Raw genomic sequence first — 18805 nt, 5'->3', positions numbered from 1 at the left:
ATATGGTGGGTTGACCACAGCCGGCAATTAAGGACCCCCCAGCCACTCATTCACTCCCCTCTGCTGCGGGCTGGGGGAGAGAATTAGAAGAGCAAAGATGAGAAAAAGAAAAACTGTCAAGAAAAGACAGTTGAATAAGTTAAGGGGAAAAAAAGGGGTGAGGGTGATCATCAAGTGATACAAAGGCAATCAGCCACCACCTCCCACCATCAGTCCCCAAGCAACAGCTGCCTTGGAAAAGCTACCCCCAGTTTTTATTGCTGAGCATGACGTTATGTGGTATAGAATATCCCTTTGGTCAGTTTGGGTCAGCCGTCCCAGCTGTGTCTCCTCCCAGCCCCTTGCCTGGTGTGTTATTGGCACTGTTTTAGTCACAAGTCTGAAACGCAGTGCCATACAGGCTGCCAGGAAGAAAATTAACTCCATCCCAGCCAGAGCCAGTACACCCTAGAACCAGATGAAATGCTTTAGTTAACATTCAGATTTGAACCAATCACCGGATCCGATAGATGTGTCATAGGTCTCCTCCGTAATGGTCTATATGTTATTAATGTCCTCTGAGGACTCAGGCAATGCTGTGTGCGTTGAGCATCTTATCTGCATTTGATCTGAGCAAGGGATTCATACTGCATCCATTGGGATACTGGTGCTGTAGATCTGCATACGTTTTACTTCTGGATACCTGTAACTTGCATAGCAGATATTTATTATCTCCCGAATAATGGATTTGCATACTGGAACATGTTAGCCCTAATTTTTCTGTAAATTTATGTTTATGTAATTTTTATGTAAAGCTTGCTTGTACAATTGAAACAAATCTTGCTTAGGTGGCCTATTTATTTAAATACATGTTTATACATGTTACTTTTAAAAAAATACTTACAAATCCTGAATCTGGTTGCACAGTCGTTTAGTCTGTGTGCTAAATAGTAGCACTATATATAGTAAAAGCATTGAAAAAGACATAGTTTTTAGTGTAAAAAGAGTCTTTTTCTGTTTAAACATCTGAATTTATTTCGAATCTTCAAGTAGGAAGATGTCACTTATGACATGTGGGAACTTGTCTGCGAAGGATGTGTTCCTTAGATTTGCAAATAATAGATCTTGAGTCAATTCACTGTAAATAAGTATCCTTGTGATTTGTTTTTAAATATTTAGTAACTTTAGGGCTTTTATTAGTTTGCTGTGTGAGTGTAAAAATGAATGCACTTCAATATTTTAACATTGGTTGTTTATTGTAATTACTCTGTTGTGGAAAAGTAATGTTTTGTTTGAAACAGATTTTGTTCCAAACACATCTGATGATGAAAGGAGGTATAAAATAGGAAACCAGGCAAATGTTGGGCTGTTTAATCTGAGCAAGCTGTTACAAGCTCTAAAACCTTTATTGGATCCCAGGCAAAAGCAGCTGTAAGTAATCCTTAAAATATCTTGACGCTTAAAAGAACTAGTGAGATGGGAGACCCTCAAACCACCATATGGGTGGGAAAGAAAGGGATTAGCTTTTAAAATCTTTTTTTCTAAGTGGAAATTGATTCTGAATTAATTATTGACGAGAAGGTGGAGGGAGGGGAGAAAGGTTTTCATTGGTCATAAATAATAGCAAAATACGACTGGAAGGTGGTCTTAGATGTTGTGTGGTCCATTCTCCTTTCCCTAAGGTAGGACCTTTGCCTATAGTTTTCTATTCTAAGTTTGTCTAGCTTGTTCTTTAAGATGCTTACTTTTGAAGACCAGACATGCTGAAGTAATGAGGTAGTATTTTAATATCCTATTGTAAAGATTCCTAATATGAATCTTTTGTGTGGTTTAAACTCATTACTTCTTACTTGGTATGAAAAGGAAGAACATGGTATTTTTCTTCTTTGCAGCAGCTATTTATGTATTTGAAGCCTGTTAAAATGTTTCCCCTCAGTCTTTTTCCCACTACAGATCCCTGTTGATTCAGAATATCAATGTTTGTGAGATATCAGACAGAAGAAGTTTTCCTTCATTAGTGTACAGTAGGATTGTACCCACAGTAGTATTGTAGTTCCATAGAATTTGACATTTCTTTTGTTTTTGCAGAGCTTCCCAGATTTTGGAGGGATATGGTGAGCGCTATTACATCCGGTATGGAGTTCCAGAACTCAAACGTTGCAGTCAGAATACTATAAATTATGTTATGTGGCAATTTCCTTACTTTGTTGTTATTTTCAGTTTCACAGAACTATTCAAAACAAAATTGGGTCTTCTTGGGGAGAATGAAGATGACAACTATTTGATTGCTTTCCTCCTAAAAGTAAGTTTGTTTTGCTCATTTTCTTGGTAAACATCTGGATCCCATACTTAAAAAAAATCTGATAGACCTATCTTTTTTCATTAGCTTATGGAAGATACAAAGGCTGATTTTACAATGACATTTCGACAGCTCAGTGAAATTACTGAGGACCAGTTAAAGGAGCTCCATATTCCTGAGGTATTAATTAATACAAGCACCAAATTTTAGGAATACTTAATATAAGATGAGTAAATCAGGTTGGATATAACCCTGGTGTACCAGAGAATGTCTCAAGCCATGATTTGCCTGGGAAATGTGTCATTGTAGCATTATTAAGGGACGGGGAGATGTATCTGTGTCATGCTACCACCCCATGTTAAGCCTGTGTCTACTAAGGAAGGATACATTTTTTTTTCATGCCATCATAGAATGGTTTAGTTTGGAAGGGACATTGAAGATCGTCTCGTCCCACCCCCCCTGCCATGGGCAGGGACACCTCCCACTAGACCAGGTTGCTCAAAGCCCCATCCAGCCTGGCCTTGAACACCTCCAGGGATGGGGCCTCAACGACCTCTCTGGGCAGCCTATGCCAGTGCCTCACCACCCTGAAAGTGAAAAATTTCTTCCTAATGTTTAATCTAAACCTGCCCTCTGCCAGTTTAAATCCATCCCCCGTCGTCCTATCACTACGTGCCCTAGTAAAAAGTCCTTCTCCAGCTCTCCTGCAGGCCCCCTTTAGGTACTGGAAGGCTGCAGTAAGATCTCCCCGGAGCCTTCTCTTCTCCAGGCTGAACAGCCCCAACTCTTTCAGCCTCTTTTTTGTTTTGCTTAAGAATACCTTCTCATAGTATTTCGTAAGACACAAATGAAGTTGGACAGGCCTTATAAGGAAAATTTCAACCTCGGGTCGATCAAACTATTCCTAACATGGGGTTACCAGGTGACCTAAACATCTGCTCTCAGGCCCATCGGCTTGTCTTGGTATCTAATGCCAAGTGAGATCCCATCTCCTCATAAACTTGTGCTAGAATCTCAGCCCATAGTGGTCTCTGCCCTTCCTTGGGCACCAGGTCAGTTTTAAATGTAGCTTAAAGCATAGGAATACATTTTGTCGTACAATTTTATCCTGGTAAAAAGTTTTATTTTTTTAGAGAAATTTTTTTTTATATTAAAGTAATTTCACTTGCTGTTTATTTACACACTAATACTTTGTCAGTAGCAAAGTAAGTTCTCATATTGGTTTGTATATCACTTATGGGTTTTTTTAGCTGCACACCAAAATTGACCTAACAATGTCAGAATCCTTTGGGAACACTGCAGGAGTCCTTACATTTAGTATTATCTGGAAACATTCTGAAATTCCTCCCAAAGCAGCCTAATCCTGCACATCTTTGAATAAATGTTTGACTCCTACACTCACCTGTTACCCACCTGCCTGACCCCCAGCTCTTAGTTACTTCTGTAATTTTATCTCATCTTTATGCTCAAATGTGGTTTTCATTATATTTTTTGACTCCCATTCCTTTAAAAAAAACTCAAATGTGACCAAAACTTTGTTTTGTTCTTGCTTTTAATTTCCCTTACTTAACTTTTGCCCATTTTTTTCTTGTATATCTGCTGTTTACCTCCTTTTATCTATGTCCATTTCTTTCTAATCTGTTATTTCTCTGAAGTTCATTTTTTATCTGTGAGGTTTGGCTCCTTTCTCTCAACTGAGCAATTTAAAGCAGCTGTTAGCTCAGTGTCATCAGCCAGGGAAGCCTCGTTTGTGGTTGTTGTCCAACACTGGAGGCAGTAACCCCAAGCTCTGGTTTCTCTCTGTTTGCCTTTTCCAAGTTCTGTCTCCTCTCCCTTCTTCCAGGAGTACTGTCTCTATTCTTCTCCTCAGTCATCTCCTATCCCTGTAGTCTTAAGTTTCTTTTTTTCTCCACACCTTATCTTTCTTTATCAATATATTACCCATATTCCACAATTTTGGGAAAAAAAAAACAAAACCAAACAACAAACCAAACCAAACCCCAGTCCATGTACTAAACTCAGAAGACAGTAAAACCTGTATTTACATAGCCCCAAAAGACAAAATAGGTCAGACAATAAGCCAAGGAAAAATAGGGGTGAAGTGCTAGAGGTGCTTGGATAGAATTTGCCATAACAGAGATGGATTAATATGGATATATCACTCTAGCAAAAAGAAATAATTTAAATACTCAGGAAAAGATACTAGTAGAATTTTTGGAAGAAAATGTCTTTAAAGGTCATCATATGTTTCCCTCATATCCTTTTAATATTTTTTTGGGTTTTGCTTAACAGAAACAAAATTCTGATTACCTGCCATTAACTGTTTCTTTCTCTTTAGGAGTTTTGGGCTCTCCAGGATCTGGGTAAACACAAGTTATTTTCAGAATGGGTTACTATGTACCTCTTGAGATTAAATCGGTAAGTCTGATGCAGTTTCAAGTGTAAAAATAACACCAAGCGTGTATTTGCCAGGCGCAGGCAACTTTAATCTGCAATGTTTTTACATAATCTTTAGTAGGTCTGGTAAACTGCCTCAGACATGATTTCTTATCCCTTTTTTGTCTTTATGGTTCTAGATTGTGCTAGATTCCACAATAATTACTAGTGTAGTTCTGTTTTGACACACAGGTACAAAAAAAATGACATGGGAGGAGCGGTCTGTATTTGTTAACTTTCATCGAGCGACTGATCAGATTTCTTTGGTTAATAATTTTTGTTAAAATACCAGTCTTACAGGTTCAGTCCAAGAATCTGAAAGTTAGGCTTTGCAAATACATAAGAATGAATAGTGTTTCGCTACTGGTAATACATATATTTTTTACTATGTAATAATATGGTTTTAGGATGACAGGGGTTGGAAACTGAACAGTTGTGAATACACAGACTGTGTTTGGAAACAGCTGGTGTTGCATAGATAGGGACATGTATGTTAGAACTTCCTACCAATTCTTTTGTCTTAAATCAATAAAGAATGTGTATGTTTTTCTTGGTTATACGTGGTATGCATGGCTGATAGTAGTCAAAAGAAGTACATATCGGGCACTTGGAAATTTTAGTCAGTAAATGCAGTTCTTAGGACAAAAAGTGAATACAAGAAACAACACCTACAAGAAAGTGTGCAATTTTTGCCAAGTCTAATAATTCTTAGAGATTCACACCTGCTTCCACTGAACACAAAAGTAGAGCACTTAATGATTCTAATGAAAGTCAAATAAAGTATTTCTAAAAATAAATAAGCATAACCCTCATTAGCTAAAGCACTTTCTTTTTTCTTCTTTTGTTTTTTCACATATAGTAACACGGGTGATTCAGACACCAAGAGAAGAACACGAATGACAAGTGAGTAAAACAATCCAAAGGAATTCAGGTGCTTGGAGGTGGCAGCTATCTATTTACATAGGTTTCTTCAGTGTTAGTTATTTTTCCTTTTGAGGAGAACCAAAATGAACTGTCATTACACTGCTGCAAATATTGTAATACTGTGCAGTTGCTGTGGCTATGTCTGATTTCACCCATTTGTGTGATTGGAATCTAGCCACGCGTGTATGGCCAGACTTGTGAATATATATGTATTTTTTATATAAGCTAAATGATCAAAATGTTCCTTGGCTACAATGAGGTGCTCTTCCTCCTTAGGGATCCTCCTTTTTCCCTCCTTAAAAAAAAAGTAAATAAATCCTTAGTTTAAGTCCACATTTTAAAGAAATTGGTCTGGCCCAAACACCTTCTATTGTGAATACAGTTGTCATATCAGTTGACTGAGGCCTAAGAGCATGAGATCATGGAAGTGCACCACAACTTCTAGTCCAAGTTGCTCTTCTCTAGATTCTGCTGGTTTTGAAGGACAGAGCACATGTCATATTTCGAGTGACTGAAATGACAAGTGATGAAGATGTTATGAAGAAGGCTTTTCCACCAGTATTCACAAAGGCTGCTCTGCCCTGTGTCACACCCTATATGCATATAGACACTGAAGCACTCCAGCTCAGCTGTCCAGCTATGGTCTATTTCATATCAATCCTCACTTACCTACTTGTGTATTTTTTCTTTCCCTTACTTGTTGCTTACCTTTTTGTATTTCTTTTTTCTCTCACTTTTTTTTTTTAACCCCGTTTTTTACAATTTCCACCTGGGGGCTCAGGTGATGCCAGGCCTCCAGCTTGTTCTCCGCTTTGGTGCTTGTGGACTTGATTAATTTTTTTTTTTCCCTTTGATTTTCTTGAATAACTTAATTACTGGCACATGCAAACATGGTTGTCTGTATGTGTCATGTCTCAAGTGGGGCTTCACCGTAGTGTCTTGAAATAGTGGATGTGCTCTGGCTGCTCCCCAAGTTGTAACTCTTCATTGCAAAGTAGGGTGCTCCCTGAAAGGGCCCCTAGGATTTGATTTTTCTTGTGAGATGCCCTTCCTCTTCTGCTTTTCCTCAGTGCACACAACATCTTTCTTTGATCTTCCTTCCTTTAGCAGTCAGTGAATGTGTCAGTTTGCGTTGTTCAGAAGAACATTGTTCTTCTCTGGTGATGAACCCTTGATAACATCAGGAGAGATTCTGGTAGGCATCCTGTACTGGCTCAATGGACTAAGATTTGTCTGAGTGTTCAAATATTTCCAAACCCTTTCTACATGTTATAAAGTATTAAGGTTTGTGAAAGGCACCTGCGTTTTTTTCTGAACCTGGAGAAGAACCTCCTTACTTGTGAAAGGACTTTCTAGTCATGAAAGGAAGGTACTTTAATTCTCCAAGTTATTCTGAACACAAAATGGTAGAGTTACTGCCTTTAGCTGTCTGTCACAGCAGAAACGGCAGACAGGAAATTCTAAGAGTTAATTCAGGGAGAGATTTTTTTTGATCTGCAGTGAGCTGTGGTAAATTTGTGAAATTTGCCTGTAAAAGACACATCAGCAACTGAAAATCTCTGGACAAAAGAGAGTGAAGGAAATGGAGGATCTGATCAAATTTTGCATGAGGTATTATACGCTTCAGTGTTACACTACTTTGCAGGGTGTTTTATTCTCATTTCTAACAGAAATGGCTGTACTCTTTTGTTAGATACTGGTTGGCCGCTTTCTTCAAAAGCTTTAATTGATTTAGTAGGAAAATGGCAGGAGATAGCAATGACTTTCAGTAATAAGATAGTAAAAACTATGTAGGGCAGAAATTATCATCACGTGGACCTTCATGTTTGCATCCGCATTTTCTAACCAAGGCTCCATCCATTTTTAAGAATACTTCTTACAATTTTACGTGCACTTTTAGAAAGTTAATATGAAAACAGTTACCAAGAAGAAAGATTTGGTTTGTTCTTTGTATTTTGGAAGGGTTAAGAAGTTGCAACTGTGAGGCTGAGGCTCTTAGCTCAACTACTGTTTCAAGGTTTTGAGCTCCTCTATTTTCCTCAGCTAAAATGCAGTGCTGAAAACTGTCTAAACACACTTCTTATTTTTCTGGTTGTTTTGGTCTGTTTTTAGAGAAGATTGTGACTCTCTGAGTTTTTATTCCAAATGAGAAAGGATCTCAGTTTGGGGATGATCTGCAAACCAGCATTGTGATTTTCTACGCCTATGTCGGGGGATCATATAGTGCAGGAGACAGACAAAACAGATAGAAGGTGTGGACTACACGTGTGGTAGTGGTCTTAGTTTTGGTAGCAGTACAAAACTCAATATGCAAAGATTAAGTACAGTACAGTTAAGTTCGGTACAACTGAGCTGAGCTGCAGTACAACTTGCAGCACAAATCTGTCTCAACTCAGTCAACTGTGCATTTTTACCCAGCACTTCATGTTAAAGCCAAAACTGTCAGGGCTCTATAGATTTTTATGTGGGTTGGTAAGTCCCACTAAATTTCTTATTGCTGTCTTTAGAATTGACTGACCTTGAATATATTGCCATTATCACCTCGTTATTCATCACCTTTCCCTCATCATTAGTAAGTCTAGTAAAATATCTCATGTCCCAAAGTACATTACCTTGAAGCATTTCAGGTTGATCACTTACCTCATTTTTTTCTCTTCATTTAGTTTTTAGTCCTTAGCAGCACTTTATCTTGTACTGCCTAAACGTAGTTCCTTAGGATTTGATCAAAAAGTTTTGACAATCCAAATCTCTGTACAAGTCTATCATTGTATTTCTTTATAAAAGAAACATGTAAAAAAACCTGTAGACCAGATGAGAAAATGTTCGTAAGGGCACAATTTTTTTTTCTGCTTTGTCCTTTTCTTATTTGGCTTGTCTTATTCTCTCATAATTATCTTGTCACTTGTGTTAATTACAGATATTTTTAACTCCACTGTGAAACTTGTCAATTTGTGATTGTTAAGAATATATTTCTGGGACAAATACTCTCCTGCTACTATGAGTCATGGTTTTAATGTGAATTATCATTTTTTGTATGAGTCATATGTTAACTTCTCCACCTTTAAAATATTCTTTTTATATTGTTATCACACTTTACTATTGAAAAACCATTTACTGGATTAAATCAAATACTTGGCCAGAGCCAATTACTTTACCAAGTGGGAAAACACTATTTTTTTAGCAGTTAGGGCAGAGTGTTGTTATGACTATGTAAAGGTTATCAGGGTTCCAAATAGCCAGTCTTATTTATAGGCTTCAGTTTAACATATGTAAGTACACACAGAACAATGGTAATGTGAAAAAGATGAATGTCTGTATCTGGGTGGATTGCATCTCAGCCTTCATGCTCATGGATATTGTGCCGAATCATGTTCTGTTGCCTGGGCAGCTTTTATAAAGGAGGGAGTGGCTGTGCCACATGAGATGCTCCTGATTTCAGCCCATGTTCTGATTTTGTGAGAGCGCTTCACCTTCTCTCTTCTGGCAGGAGCAGGAGCAATCAGAGTTGAGCACTTAGAGCATAGAGTGATATTTTATTTTTTTTTCCTTTACTTTTCTAAATAACATAAAGACCCTTTGTGTAATGCTGCTGTATGGCAAATCTTGTGGCTTAAAATGGCTATCGTTCAGTTCCAAAGATAAATAATTTAATTGTATTGTGATACATACAATAATCATGCAAGTGTTGTTTCACTGATTACATAGCTTCAGTAAATTCTAGTTTGTTACCTGGTTCAATGGTGCTTTTTAGAAGGAGTGGTTATTACAGAGAAGTCTGTTCACTGCGCTAAGCACTAATTCTGCATGGGGAGCTATTAAATATGAATAAAGTTCTGTGATTGTCTAATCACAGAACCTTAGGAGGAGCCAGTCGTAGCTTTTCTCAAAGGCATCAACTTGTCTTGGTAGTCAGCTAGGATAAACAAGTTACGTTTGCAAGCTGAAGAAGCAGTACAAGGATGTGCAAGAAGAGAGTGAATTGGGAAATGGAAACAGATTAAGTTTAATCCTTTCATGCAAAGCATTGTTTCTGATCATCCCCCTCCTAATATAATTTATTATTTGTAAATAAAATAACATCATAACTAATTGACTAGAGGAACTGAGGGAACTTTGGGATGGTTATTTTAATACTCTGCTTTCTCTAATACTCTCTTTCAAATATGCTGTGAGGGTATTTATAAGAATATTTTGTAAAGCTACATGGAGTTTTTGAAAGAAATATATAAAACTAATGTTCATTCATCTAAAACTTACTGGGACATCAATGGAAAGGGAAGGAACACACAAAGTTTGTGTATATCCATAAATCACAGACTTTTGGTTTCAAGGCCATGGGTGAAATGCCTCCGGTATCACTAATTAATCTCTGAATTTGGGAAAATATGCAGACGAATGTCAAATTAAGATTTACAATGCAAGCTTAAAATGTTTGTTACAATTAATCTGTAACATTCTTTTCATCATTACTTAAAGGGAAAACTTTCTGAAGTAGAATCTTGGGCTTTAATTGCGAGCAATTTTATGAGTAGTGTTGACATTATCTGCTAAAAAATTGATAACAAAAGCCATGTGTGCTTATGAGAACTGTCCTTGGCATACAGTTTGACAGAACTCCTTTTATGATTGTTAGTTGCTGTCTTGTAAGATATAACCTGGTTTACTCCTTCAGCAGTTTCATTTTTGGTGTCCCTACAATCTCCCTACCACTAATTAGACACCATCAGCCTGGAACATGCCAGAGAAGCAGTGCAGCCATCATGGGTGTTTCCAAAAAGATAGAGCAGTGTGGAAAAAATGGGGGAACCTCCCCCCACCCGAAAATGAAAAGGAAAGTGGAAAAAGTCATTTCTAAAAAATATACATCGGAAATGCAACATCAAAGGCTTTTATGGCTAAATTTTTCATACGTTGATATAGAAGGAATATCTAAGTACACAGACTTTAATTAATATCTTAATAATTCCTTTTTAAATTAAGTAATATAATATTCATTTTTATGATCTCCAGGAAGGTATTGACAACATTGAAATACACTTTTCACCAATGTAGCAGGAACGTAGCAGGAACCTAGGGCACGGTAAACTCATCACATTTGAAAAGTCTGCTGGTGTTCGTAACAGGAGATCCTTTGTGTATCAGTGTGACGTTCTATACTACTCTAATTTTTGTTTGGTACCTTGGCATTACTGATTGTGCAAGTTTAAAAATTCCTTTTAGCAGCTCATAAAAATAAATAGATTGATTCACTCCTTTTCCTTTTTATGCATTTTTTTCCCCATTTATCTCCAAATTAAACCTTTAAGATTTCAATTACATGTTTCAATGACTGTGTTTTCCTTTTGTTGAATACATCTAACTAAATTTAGCATGATTTACTTTTGGTTTCAGCTGTTAATCCTAGATACGTCCTTAGGAATTGGATGGCAGAATCAGCAGTGCAAAAAGCTAATTTGAATGATTTCTCAGAGGTAAAATTCTTTGTTTCTTGACATACTTATGAATAATTGGCATAATTGTTAATGAAACAGTTGTTGCATTTGCACTTTGAATTTATACTACACTTTGACCAACATTATACTATCTAATCCCAACTACCATTAAAAATATTAACAAAATTATTAATAGCATTAATTATAACATAAACAGTAGTGATTTTATTGATAGTAGTACTAATAATAGTTAGCAACTCATATAATAGTTTCTGGAGCCAGGAGGGTGCATAATATGAAGTGGCAAAAACTCTTCTTGTTTGCAGGAAAACATTTTGTATAAAAACTTACCCTTTGAATTGCTTCCAGGTTCGTCTTCTACAGCAGATTTTACAACGTCCCTTTCAGAGACAGCAGGCTGCAGAGAAAGCAGGCTACTCCCTTCGCCCCCCAGCTTGGGCCAAGGACCTCAAAGTAAGCTGTTCATCCTGAGAGAAATTTGAACGCGCCAGAAAAATGATCGAGGTCAAAGCTCAGGCCTTCGAATAGGATTAATGGATCAAGCCACAGGAACTTCTCTCCCATATACTTTGTGGACTGGAATCTGCTACTCTGCTAGGCAAGTCAAGGTCTTGACCAACTTTATAAAGTCTAAAGACTAAAGAAATGGACCACTGTGTATGGTTGCATCAGCAAATTGTATTGGTGTTTATAAAACTGCCCTTCATATTCAGCTGTGCATTAATTTGAGTTATTTAAGTTCTGCCAAATTGTCACACTTCGTCACAAATTGTCTCAGAATTCATGGCTGATCAGGTGGGTCTCAATAATTTTTAATGGCTGGTCAATTTAAAATCCATCTAAAGTAGTTTTAATCAAACAGTATTTTGATGAATGTTCTCTTTGCCGTTATACACTGTTCAAATAGAATTATTCTGAAGACATAAGTGTTCTTAAGTCTTTTGCAGCGTTGGAACAGAGGATCATCTTACACTTAGACCTTTTCTCTTTTTGACCTTGTTTTGTCCCATTAAACTACCAAGAAAGATTTAAAGGAAAGTCAGTTAAATAATGAGCAACGATGTCTGTCTTGGGAGTGACTTGCCCAAAAATAAATTTTGATGTCTTTGTCAGGTGCCGTTCAAGCCTGGCCCACTGCTCTTGGGAAGTGTATCTTTTGATAGTAGTAGAAAGATTGGTGCATGGCTATAAAGCCTCAGGAAATTTTTTTACTGGTTGGACATGGAAAAAGGACTTTCTTGGAAGTATCTCACTATGTATGTAGTCAGGTCAATATACCTTTTGTATCCAGCTACCTGACGCTGTAAGGGACTAACAAAAATCTTGCAAGGCAAGTTATTTAAAATTCAACTGAAGCTGTTACAGAGAGTAACAGAGAGAGACCAGTCTTTGAGTCCTTGGTCTTGTTATTTATCCTTCTTCGATACCCCCAATTCCACATCACAAAACTTGGTGTGTAATTAAGCCAAAATTAATACATCAGCAATCAGGTCCAATGTTATGCTAGAAAATTTACAGCAAAATTCACTTATCTGGGGGCTTTGTTACTTCTTGACATTACCTTGTTTCTTCCCAAATCCAAAATGGATTGTTTTAGAATCTCCAAATTTCTTGATTCTGAAATTGAGTCTATTAAGTGTTATAATTAGCATTTCACAAATCTATTTCTAGAAATATAATAAAAAAATTGTATCAGAAATCTTTCAGTGACTAAAAAAAATAATTGAATGCCTTTACTTCTTAACTATAATCAATACAATTATTCAGCATGATTTCCTCTCAGATATACGTCTGTTCAAATATAAATACAGTTGTTCAAAAGTAAATAGCAGTATCATAGTGTGAGGCACAATATAGATACTTAAATACAGTTTTCTGAAAGTCCAGACTGAAGTTTAAGCAACTTGCACAAGTTCAGCCTGGTAGAACATTCCTTTGTGCAGGTAGTAAGTGCTCTTCTGCAACCATTGGGATTAGCGTTTGGGCTGGCAACACCTCCAGATGAACGGAGTGGGCTGCTGGCGGGGCTGCAGAAGCCTTTCAGCAGTGGGCAGCATTCCCAGCCTACTGAAACACCGGCGCTGGTGTCTGTTCTGGGATAATTACAAGCAAAATAGCATGTTGTGATGACATGTGTGAACGTCAGCATTACCACCTGCTGTGGAGCGAGTTACAGTGCAAATAAGTGATGATTTGAAGATGAACGTATTTGTGCCTGCAGGGAAAATACAGCAGCGCTGCAACTTGGGCCCTGGTTTCCAATTAGGTGAAAGGAAAGAACTCTAATTTATCCGGCAAGTTTCTTTTGTGTGGGGGCCAAACACGGCTGCCTGTACATCTTTACGTCATAGAATAATTGCATAAATACAAAGCACTTTAAAACACTTTGAAGGAAAAAGTAGTATAATAAATGTTAAATCCTGTTAGTAACTGTAGGAAGTGAACCTCTGCTTCACCCATAGTTACAGGTAAACAAAGCCTCCAGCATCACGATATAAAACCAGAACATCCCAAATGGGAACTATTTTCCAGGCAGCAATATGTCCTGCCCACTGTGCTCATTGTGAGGCTTTTCTCAGGGTCTTGAAAATCGTGTGCAAGAATGAAGCAAGCCCTGAAAATTGGTTTCACATATTCCTCTGGCTGCAGAGAGTAGGTCAGCTACTTATTTTCTCCAGTTCATTCATGGACTCAGACATGTCCTCTTTCAATGATTTATGTGAAAGCAAATCTCTGTTATTCCCCCCTCCCCCTCCCCGGTTTTACCAAGTGGTCTATATTGCCTGTTTTTAGTAATCATTCTGATTTCATAATAGTCAGTACTGGCTGTTAATAGCAATCAAACTACCTTAGAATATTCTGCAAGACCATGAGAATTCTTAAGACTTGATGATAATGAATCTTTTCGGCGTTTCTCCCTCAAACAGAATATGCATGTTTCCCAGTTACGGTGAGACTGTCAGTGATAACCCATGAATAATAGTTCTGTCCTGTAGTTTTGCCACATCATCCATTTAAGTTTCTACTTTTCCACTCTCAAAGTGCCTGACAAAGTGTGTGTGAAAAATGCATGAAGAATAGTTATCGCAACATTACCTTTTAACTATGTTTTGTAAAAGTAGAGAAATGAGCCCACATCACGCTCAGCATTTTGTACCACCTCCCTTTCCACTTCTAGGTTTTAATCATTATGGTTTATTGTAACAATGTAAGCATTAATACTGTTTCATGATATATTCCCTAAAATCCTTGGCTTCCACCAAGTTGCTGCTTCCTTCATGTTATGTAAACACAGCAGTGAAGCAAGAGCAGATGGGGAATAAAAATACTGTGGCTGGTAATCAAACGGGTGTTTATTTGTACTCATCCTCTTTCTGCAGCAGAGGGCAGTTACGAGGGGCAGCAGTGTTGATCCCCCCACATGTGGACTTTTCCACGATTCTAACCTTTCTAATCCTAAGGACTGATGGAAAAGTGGTCGCTTGAGGTAGGTCCTTCTTCCATATCAGCGATATAAGAACCCAAAGACAACAGCTGCTGAAGCTGCTCCATCTGAGGTATGGAGCAAGGTTAAACATAAAATGCTGCAATTTCAGGTCCTTTCAGACTAAAATACTGTAATCTCTAGTAATGTGCATACTACTGCGAGCTACAGGAATAAGACAATTTCATATGGCAATAGGTTAGACAGAGGTGGAAGGATTAATTTCTATTTTTTAGAAAGACTTTGATTTACAGTCTCAGAAAGGCAGATCTTTTTGTATTTTCCAGCATCTTTTTTTGTACCAAATGAAGCCAGATAATTGCGTATCATTAAGATGGTAGCTCTGTTCTTTGAATGGAGAGTTTAAATACTTACATTTCAGAAATTCAATGCAGCCGTGTACATACACAAAATAGTTGATAGTGATCTAATCATCACAGCATTTTAATTGATTTCTGGAGTTTTCTGTAGGCTTTGATTCTTTTTGTTTTGAAGAAAGCTCAACTTTTTCTTTTGTGTAAGACTAAGTGCGTGAGTTATGATTGACTGCAGATGTAAAAAAAAATTGAGTTTATTGTGCTGTAACAAAAGAGAAGGGAGGAAACAGGGCAGGAGGCTGAGGTGAGAAGAGTGAATGCTAGGAAAGCCATGTAGAAGTCAGTACTTTGTGAACTCAGAGAAATCACCTTATGGCACAGGATTTTTCTAAGGACGTGTTCTGCTTTATTGTGATGCTGGGTATATATTTCATAAAAGAAAATTCATTTGTTTTAAAAATAGTTGGATAGCAGACAGCTGTTGTCACCTAAGTGTGTGGAAGATGTGCGCTCCCAATACGTTGTCAGAAAATGACATCCAGCATTCGGTAATTCTGCATTATGCTTACCTCCGTTACATATGGAAAACAACTGGGAAACATTAATCCTTTGGGCTTTTTAAGGCCTAGTTTTAACCCTCCTACTTTTAGCTAGCTAGTATTTTTTCTCCTGCGCTTAGAACTAAAGCTTGTGGTAAGCTTATGAGCCTTGCACTGCTCTCAAGAGCATTTCTCAGTTTGGCTGTTTGGAGATGACAGGATACCCTTTGAATGTTCGGCATGCCAATTCAAAACTTGTAGGTGATGTTTGTGTTCCTGGTGAACATAGTTTACTTGGCGAGAGCTTTTTGCTCAGTTTGGTGAAAGCAAGGGAGCTAGAAGACCAGCAAGAGTTGCATGGGTTCTCTGTATTGGTAAGTAAAAGGCACAGAAATGAGTCCCTCGGCCCACAAACTGGTACGCTAACTGGCCATAGCCACACCACAGGGGCTCTCTATACGGGGAGCAAAACCTGCTTTAGACTTGTCCGTGTTGTCTTCTGGTGCCTGGCCTGGGCAGTTCCTTAAATTGCGCCTGGGACTGTGCTTAGGCCCACTTTGGCAGCATGGGTGAGCATGAGGCCAGCGCTCAAGCTTGCATCCATGTCCTCTTATTTAGCAGCAGAGACACAGGTGTACGAGCTGTAGCATCTTGCTAGTAGTGCTCGCTCCTCCACCACAGGCTGCAGAGCAAATGGTTAACAGCAGTTGAAAGACATCCCCCCATCCCCATATCCCTGATGGGAGCTTCACTTACTCTTCCAATGCTTATGCTGCTGCCAAACCAAAGAAAGGCAGGAGGAACTGGGGGGTGGCTGTCCCATGGCTATACCCGAGTAACTCTGGGGACGGGCACGATTACTGCAGGAAACACATCCCTTAGTTTCAGCTTGTCTCAACTGAAAACAAATTAAGTTGCAGGATGTCACATAAACTTTTTTTTTTACTGACTCATCTGGCACTTCCCTGGCTGAAGCATCCCTGTTCTGAAACACCTTCTGTGCAGCTCTAAGTTCCTCGTGTCCATCACCACCCACTGCAGCGGCTCCTTCCGAGAGTCTGTGCTTTCACTCCCACTGCTGTGAGCCGGTGCTGCCCAGTCCTCCTGGTGCTGGCACAGACATGTTCTGCCTTGCATTGCTCCAACTTGTCAGGGCTCTGGCTCCCCGATACTGAATGCTCGTGTTTTTTTTACCAGAGCAAAGTCCTGGTCTTTGTTGTCTTGTGGAGGACTATGCCCATGCAGCCACCAAAATGCGCAAACATCATAGGCACCATCTGCACAAAAGTGAGCCAGGCCAGCCAGCACCGCCGTCCCTGCTTGGATAAAAGGCTGGTTCTTTGTGCTGTGAACCTGGGGAAAATGTGGAAGGTAAGGGTCTGCAACTCTTCGGTGAAGTGGGGCTGTAATGGCCAGCAATCGCCTCGGTTGGTGTTGCACTTTTGGACTCTGTCACCAATGTTTTCATTGATGTTGGTCAGCGCAGAGCCTGCAAGGTGTCTGGGGGTGAAGGTCAGGCCTCGGTAGCCTGATAGGCCTGCGTGACCTTGGAAAGCCAAAAAAGTCCCCTACCTATTCCCGACTGGTCAAACAATTCACCTAAACCAAAGACCCCACTGGGGAGTGTGACATAGTGGGGTGGGCTGGGAAGGGGGCGGGCCTCATTTAACCAGTAGCATCAACAGCCTTACGATGCTCCATGTCTGTGCTCCAACGGTGGCCCCTGCAGGCAATGCCTGAACTCTCTGTCACCTTTGCAGATACTCGTCTCACTCTTAGCATCTCTCACACGCATGCGATCCTGTAAAACCTTGTAATTAAAATGCTTTTACATCTTTTTCAAGTTCAAAACCAGGGAGGACTATTAACCCCAACTGCCTTGCCCACACACAGCTGCATTTATTGGTCTGCCTGAAGCAGCCACTTCTTCCACCAGAGATGACACAGCTGTGGGCTTTACCACAGTGTTTAAAGCAAAATCATTTCAGTGGCAGGAAGAAATGGATGTGGTTCACAACATCATTAGTGTTTTCAGCTTAAAAAAAAAAGAGTAGTCATCTCAAAAGGAAAGGCACTTTATAAAGGTGTGTCTATAGGCTTCGTGTTTCTGCTAGGCGGTTACACAGGTACATGGGTATTGACAAACCAACTTTAAGCCAAAAATAACACTAAAGATGACCCAAAACTTTCCCAGGCTGTAGCACTGCCACCAGCTTGTCATTCCCTTGCCTCCCACCACCACTTCTGGAACTAGGAGTCCATTTTGACAACCAGCAGTGCCCTCAGCCCCTACTCTGTCAGCTGTTCTTATTTATTTAGACCACACACTTTGCTTTTGATGCTTTTTGTATTGCAAAATACAGAAATATATTATTTATGGTATCTTAGAAGATCACATGCTTGAGAAGAGGCAAAGACTGGAAATAAAAATGAAGACTAGAAGGAAAAAACTCTTTAAAATATTTGAAGTGGTACTGATTGCCAGTAAAATGCCTGTTCATTATATCAGCACGAAGTGTCATAGTTAAAATAGAAGCTATCTTTATTTGAGAACTAATAATGAATGCTGCCTAAATGAACAACGGAGAATTCAAATGGGAGAAAGAATGAAAAAAAATGTAGGAAGAGACATTCACATCAGGCACAAGGTAATCACAAAGTGTTTCATAAGACAGACTATTTCTAGGTACGGTTCGAAGACAAATGTTAACCAACAGGAAAAAAAATCCTTGCTCACCAAGGGAAGCAGACATGATTTCAAAGTAAAAGTTTTTCTTTGTCTGAGATTAACCAAATAAAAGAGATTTAAAGGCAGCAACTCTGAGTGCTGACAGGTATGACTAGAGTTGCATATGGAAGCAGAAGTGTGTAACATTTAGGGGTGACACTGTCTGGAAAGGGCCCTGGTCCTGCAATGCATCTCAGAATAACCTAGCTGAGGTTTTACTTTTTAAGAAAGGCTATTTTGGGGGGGAAAAAAAAAAAGGGTCTTTTTATTGGGGAAAAAAAACCCAAAACACCCCACAGTCGGGGTTTTTCTGACAAAGAGCATTTAAGGGGAATTCTGTGAAAAGGGATCTTACCACTTCTCAAAATTCACACAAGAACATTGTTGTATTTTTTCCTTCAGCTCCAATTCCACTAGAGAGGCAGCCACAGAAGACGTATTTCACTTGCTGGCCGGCTCTGCAAGTGCTGCTCCACCATCCCTGGCTGTCCTCATGGACTCTACAGCCAATTCTCACTTTGGCTAATGCTGGAATGGGAGTTAACGGTGGAGGGGGGGCAGGGGGAAGGAGCAGGTTATGGGGACAAAGTGGGGGACTGTAGGCACCCACCCTTACTTCTTGAGACCCCCAGGAGGAACTCTGAAG

At 39.1% G+C, this 18805-nt stretch overlaps 1 protein-coding gene across 1 annotated transcript in view; it reads left to right on the top strand.

The window, feature by feature from the left end:
- LOC104291346 (selenoprotein O-like) overlaps positions 1-11562 on the top strand; it is a 22439-nt gene extending 10877 nt beyond the window's left edge. The window contains exons 12-19 of the mRNA XM_009890570.1: positions 1281-1410; positions 2068-2112; positions 2200-2281; positions 2366-2458; positions 4617-4696; positions 5574-5617; positions 11030-11109; positions 11440-11562. Coding sequence (XP_009888872.1) covers positions 1281-1410; positions 2068-2112; positions 2200-2281; positions 2366-2458; positions 4617-4696; positions 5574-5617; positions 11030-11109; positions 11440-11562 — 677 coding nt within the window. The remainder of the gene's footprint in view (positions 1-1280; positions 1411-2067; positions 2113-2199; positions 2282-2365; positions 2459-4616; positions 4697-5573; positions 5618-11029; positions 11110-11439) is intronic.
- The last annotated feature ends 7243 nt before the right edge of the window (positions 11563-18805 follow it).

Source organism: Charadrius vociferus, unplaced genomic scaffold (genome assembly GCF_000708025.1).
Source record: "Charadrius vociferus isolate BGI_N301 unplaced genomic scaffold, ASM70802v2 scaffold1038, whole genome shotgun sequence".
Taxonomy (NCBI): Eukaryota; Metazoa; Chordata; class Aves; order Charadriiformes; family Charadriidae; genus Charadrius; species Charadrius vociferus.
Note: the sequence above shows the minus strand (reverse complement) of the source record. Positions and strands in the feature narration are given on the sequence as shown.